Below are 6,000 nucleotides of genomic sequence, written 5' to 3'. Positions count from 1 at the left end.
TGTCAGAATAATGGAATTTTTTAGCTTTACACTGATTGCAGTTGGAGAATGTGAGCATATGTGGTATGTTTGGTTGAATGATAATTTTTAAAAATTGGGGTTTTTTAATGTGGAATTTAAAAATTATGAATCGAAAATTGTCTAAGGAAATTCATTCTCAAAAAAAGCGCTTTGTGTTTAGTACGTACATATAGAAAAGCAACAACTGCTTCCACCAAGGAGGCGCAAATGAATCGAAAAATTATTTTTCTTACAATATTTGTTGTTATATCATTAATAATTGTTTTGCCCCGGAGGCTCCCCTCTCCGCCCGCGACGCCCCTCTACCACCCTCGACGTCTCCCGAGGTATATAACCATCCGGAGCCCACCTCCCCGCATATCTGTGAGTACCTTCTAGTGCACGTGATATCGCATCGTCGTCTCCATTATGAATTTAACAGTAAGTGACGAGAATATTCAACCATCGGCTAAGGAAATTGAAGAGAGGATTTTTTTTTCTTAATTTTGAAAGCGTAGCCTATTGACAAATCGACTCCTTTTGTTGAAAGACTGTGAAATTGGACGACTGGTAAATCCAACGGATTATGCTTTATTAACTTTGATTTTTAAACATGATATTTTTTTTATATTTATCAAACACAAATAAAAACAAAAAGTACTTTTTTACTATATTCCATATCATCTAATACTTCAAAGATGATATGTATTATTTATAAAAATTAACTTTTATTTATTTTGCATTCAATGTCTTCGTATCGCAAGTAATTTTTTTCTAAATTTCCCAATGTTATCTACTGCAGTGATTGAACGTTAAACGGAAACAAAATTATTTTTAACAATATGGAAAATCAACATTAAATCTTATGGTAAGTTAACAACAAAAAATAAGCAAAAGGTGCATGGAATCGAGAAACAAGTTACTGACAGACACTCTACACATATTACGATATTTTTATTTACTCTCGCTGTCAGTGTCGTTATTTAGATCTTTATGATATCGTCTCTTTAGTCTCTCTATCTATTTATCTCTCTCACTCTATTGGTCCTTTTCACATTCAAAATCGTTCTCTGTTTCCTTAAACCAAAATAAAATCAGTTTTAAAAATTTGGAAAATATACGATAAATTTCATGGCAAGTTAACAACAAAAAATAACAAAAGGTACATAGATTGGAGAAACTACCTGCTGATAGAGCTCCATGAGCAGACAAGCAGTCTTTTTTTAATTTACTGTCGCTGTCATTGTCATTTTTTAGACTGGTAAGACATCGTTTCTTTAGTCTCCTCTTTCTCCTCTCTCTCTCTCTCTCTCTCTCTCTCTCTCTCTTTCTCTTTATGGCAATCAACATTTCTCTCTGTTTCTATCTTTCCCGCTATATTTTCCTCTGACTTTCCTTCGATATATCTATCTGTAATTTTTCAAATATCCAATTTTAAAAATTTCTGCGCTATAGTGTTTGAATGTTAAACCTAAATAAAATAATTGTTAAAAGTACGGAAAATATACAATAACTTTTATGGCAAGTAAACAAACAAGGAAGTAAGCAAAACATACGTAGATTGGAGAAACTACCAGCTGATAAGGCTCTATGAGTAGACAAACACTCTTTTTTTAATTTACTCTCACCGTCGTTATCATTTTCATATTTTTCTCTCTATCTACCCACCGATTCATTTATTTTCCTGTCTATTTGTTTATCTTTCTTTCTCTTTTTCTATCAATTTTATAATTTTATTCTCTCTTCTATATAATCAACTCTATCTCTTACTAATTTCTCTCTCTCTCTCCCGCATTCAATATTTCTCTCTGTTTCTATTTATCTCACTAAATTTTCCTCTGACTATCCATGTATTCTTCGATATGCCTACTTGTAATTTTTCAAATTTATTTGTCATAGTGTTTGAATCTTAAACCGAAATAAAATATTTTTAAAAATGGGGAAATATACAATAAATTTTATGGCACGTAAACAACAATAAACAAGCAAAAATACATAGATTGCAGAAACTACCTGCTGATAGAATTACATGAGCAGACAAACACTCTATTATTTTATTTACTCTCGCTGTCATTGTCATTGTTTAGATTTGTAGGAAATGGTCTCTTTAGTCTCTGTCTGTCGGTCTCACACTCTCTCTCTCTCTCTCTCTCTCCTCTCTCTTTCTCTCTCTTTCATTCTCGCTCTTTCTCTTTATCTCTCATTCAATATTTCTCTCTGTTTCTATTTATCTCCTTATATTCTTCTCTTACTATACAACTATTATTCGCGATATGCCTAATGCCTACTTGTAATTTTTCAAATTTCTTTGTCATAGTGTTTGAATGTTAAACCGAAATAAAATAATTTTTAAAAATGTGGAAAATATACAATAAATTTTATGGCACGTAAATAACAATAACAAGCAAAAAAATACATAAATTGGAGAAACTACCTGCTGATAGCAGACAAACACTCTATTATTTTATTTAATCTCGCTGTCATTGTCATTGTTTAGATTTGTAGGAAATGATCTCTTTAGTCTCTGTTTGTCTGTCTCACTCACTCTCTCTCTCTCTCTCTCTCTCTCTCTCTCTCTTTATGGCATTCAACATTTCTCTCTCTTTCTATCTATCTCCCTATATTTTCCTCTCACTTTCCATCGATATATCTCTCAGTAATTTTTCAAATATACAATTTTTAAAATTTCTTTAGAATAGTGTTTAAATTGTCAACCTAAATACAATAATTTTTAATAATGTGAAAAATATACAATAAATTTTATGGCAATTAAACAACAATAAGTAAGCAAAACTTGATAGAGCTCCATGAGAAAACATTCTATTTTTTATTTTCTCTCGCTGTCTTTGTCATTGTTTAGATTTGTAGGACATGGTCTTTTTAGTCTCCGTCTGTCTATCTGTCTGTCTCTCTCTCTCAATTTATGGCAAGCAATGAAAATCATGATTCATTTTTTGATGAGTCCGATTCTTGCTTCTTTTAAACTTAATCTTTTATTCTTTTTATTGTACTAACAATCGATAAATATTTCTTGACATCCATTGTTTTTAGCTTAGGTTCTAATTGTTTGTTATTATTTTTTATTCACTAGTTTTCGTGGTCCGCTAGAACAATTAATGCCTTTCAATTAGTTAAGGTTTTTAGTTGAGATAAAAAAGTCAGAGTCACGAGCGGGATTCGAACCCACGATCTTCGGCTAGATACGCCGCTGCTCTACCACTTGAGCTATCCTGACCTCGATCCACTCGGGCACTAACTTCCCATCTCAACCCCACCTTTTGAATTTCCTCTCATTTTTGCCATTTTGTAATAATTAGCAGGTGTTAATGGGAGTTTCAACATATATTCTCTGAGACAAATGAATCCAGCAGCTTAGTGGGTCAAAGGGTGAAAAAAATCTGGTTGAATCATAGTCTCTGCAGTTGTGGGTTTCTATATATATGACTATTTCAATTAGGTTATTTATTATGGAAGTTTTAATTCTAAAAGTTTTAAACAATTTATTTATGTCCAATGTAAAATTTATGCTAGGGTGTAAAGAATTAATTAATTAGAAGAATTCTTTTAGATCATCTAAAGTTCCCGACCATATACATCGCCTGCATACCGTTTCCAAAATAGGACAGGTTCAATTAACTTGTTATTTGATTTGAAAAGATGTTTTCAAAATTAATGCTGACTATTTTAGCACAAATTGGAGAATGCCCGATTGTTAACAGGCTTGCTTTCATTTCATAAAATTTATTATTAAATTTACAAAAATTAGATAGTAAGCATATAATTAAGAGGTCTAAAATAACTTCTTTTTTTTCAAATTCGTTAGTTGTAATGAGAAGCTGAAAAATGTGCTAGACAAAGCATACTAGCTGTTCTATTCTTTCTTTTTCTTTTTTATTTTGTCTGTGTAAATTTATCTGTTTATTTATCATTCTTAATAGATATTTTTCTCATTCCATCTCTTCTTTAACATTCACTCAACTGTGAATGTTAGCCATTCAAAAATTGCTTGGCTGAATTTCTTTTCTATTCATTCTGTTTTAACTATCTTAAACTATCATTCACCTCTCTAATATTCACGGTGGCCGAGAGGTTGAGGCTTCCGATTCGTTTTTGCCACGCTAGAGGTTCGGGGATCGAATCCCGGCTTAGACATGGAATTTTATTTGAGAATAATGTGAAAAAATATATGTAAAGTGTTTGCATTGCTCGTCCGTTCTTCCGATCTGTCTTTTTGTATCAATTTTGTTTTTCTATGTATCTCTCTTCTCTCTCTATCTCTCTCTTTTTCTCTCTCCCTTCCTACCAGTCTTGCTCGCTTGCTCTCTCTCATTCTCCTTTGCCTCTTCCTTTACCTCACTCTTTCAACCTTTCCTGTGTACAATATTTTTTTTAATTTTCAAAAACGAATACAATTGTATGCACAGTGACCCCAGAACAATACCTTTATTCACCACGCAAATAATTGGCAATTTAATTGTCATTGGTAGTCTTATACAGGGTGTAGTCTAGTCTTTTTGGGTAGTCCGAGAGAATTTCTTTTGAGCAATTCTCTTTGAGCAAGCAAGAGTTTAATATTTTTTAGTCTAGTTTCCTATTTTTGCCTTTTTTGGAGAAAGATTATACAGGTTACCTCAAGCCCACTTCAACTTCAAAATTTCAAATACGACCCTAATCATCCTGACACAGGATTTTAAAAGTTTTTTTACGGTGAAAACAATGGTGCAATAGGATTTCAAAACGGTCAAAAAATGACAAAGTTATGGCAAAATGTTTGAAAAATTGCCATTATTTTCACTAATTTCGTGGTCCGCTTGACCAATTAAATCATTACAATTAATTAAGGTTTTTAGTTGAGATGAACAAAAGTCAATGGCACGAGCGGGATTCGAACCCACGCTCTTCGGCTAGATACGCCGCTGTTCTACCACTTGAGCTATCGTGACCTCGATCCACTCGGACATCAACCTCCTATCTCAACCCCACCTTATGAGTGAAAAATGGCAAAAAGGAGGGAAAACTCATAAGGTGGGGTTGAGATAGGAGGTTGATGTCCGAGTGGATCGAGGTCACGATAGCTCAGGTGGTAGAACAGCGGCGTATCTAGCCGAAGATCGTGGGTTCGAATCCCGCTCGTGCCATTGACTTTTTTTCATCTCAACTAAAAACCTTAATTAATTGTAATTGCCATTATTGTTTACATTCTGTCATTGTTCGTCAAACTCGCCCTATGAAGCAAATCTCAAGTCCTGGAAGTAAATAAATTTGGAAGTAGTACCTATTCGATAAATTTAGAATTCCATTCAAAATAAAGCTAAGAGTTAATTTTACCAATCCACAATTGCGCGTCAGCATCAGAATTGTACTTCCAAAATTCCCAGATAGCCCCAGAGTCAACATAAAACGTTTATTCGTGTTGTTGGCAATATGAGGAGTTACAGATCAGTAGCTGTTCCGTCACCAAGAAACTTGCTCTCATCTTGTTCAGGGACTTCGGGACTTCGATTATGACAGGGCTCTAACGTTCCTTGCACAAATGTTTATTTGGAAATCTGAAGAAGACGTTCTTCCATACATCCTATGGACTGATGAATCCAAGTTCACCTCTAATGACATACTAAACCGTTGGAATTTTAGAACGTGGGCAGAGGCAAATCCGAGAATTCCGTCCTCTTGTCATCATCAAGTGGTTCGCAGTATCAACGTTTGGTGCGGACTTCTCGGAAATAAAATAATTGGGCCTTATTTCTTCGAAAATAATTTCAATTGTGGTCAATTCCTCAATTTTTTGTTGGAAATGTTACGAACACTATTGATGATGTTCTTTTGCAACAACGAAAAGAATGATTGTCCAGTTTGATGGATGCCCCGAACACAATTTTTTGCAGGTGAGACGTCACACCTCGTTCACCCGATTTAAATCCACTTGACTATTTTCTGTGGGGCCATTTAAAAAACAGTGTCAACCTCAGGTGAAGTACTGCGGGAAAGAATAGAAAATTG

The 6,000-nt window shown here is 33.9% G+C and overlaps 1 protein-coding gene across 1 annotated transcript in view; it reads left to right on the top strand.

The window, feature by feature from the left end:
* The first annotated feature begins 388 nt into the window (after nucleotides 1–388).
* Nucleotides 389–6,000, top strand: part of LOC106664030 (pro-resilin) — a 31,231-nt gene continuing 25,619 nt past the window's right edge. The window contains exon 1 of the mRNA XM_014389389.2: nucleotides 389–441. Coding sequence (XP_014244875.1) covers nucleotides 430–441 — 12 coding nt within the window. The 5' untranslated portion in view covers nucleotides 389–429. The remainder of the gene's footprint in view (nucleotides 442–6,000) is intronic.

This window comes from Cimex lectularius, unplaced genomic scaffold, assembly GCF_000648675.2.
Source record: "Cimex lectularius strain Harlan isolate CLEC.00 unplaced genomic scaffold, Clec_2.1 scaffold26, whole genome shotgun sequence".
Classification (NCBI taxonomy): domain Eukaryota; kingdom Metazoa; phylum Arthropoda; class Insecta; order Hemiptera; family Cimicidae; genus Cimex; species Cimex lectularius.
Note: the sequence above shows the minus strand (reverse complement) of the source record. Positions and strands in the feature narration are given on the sequence as shown.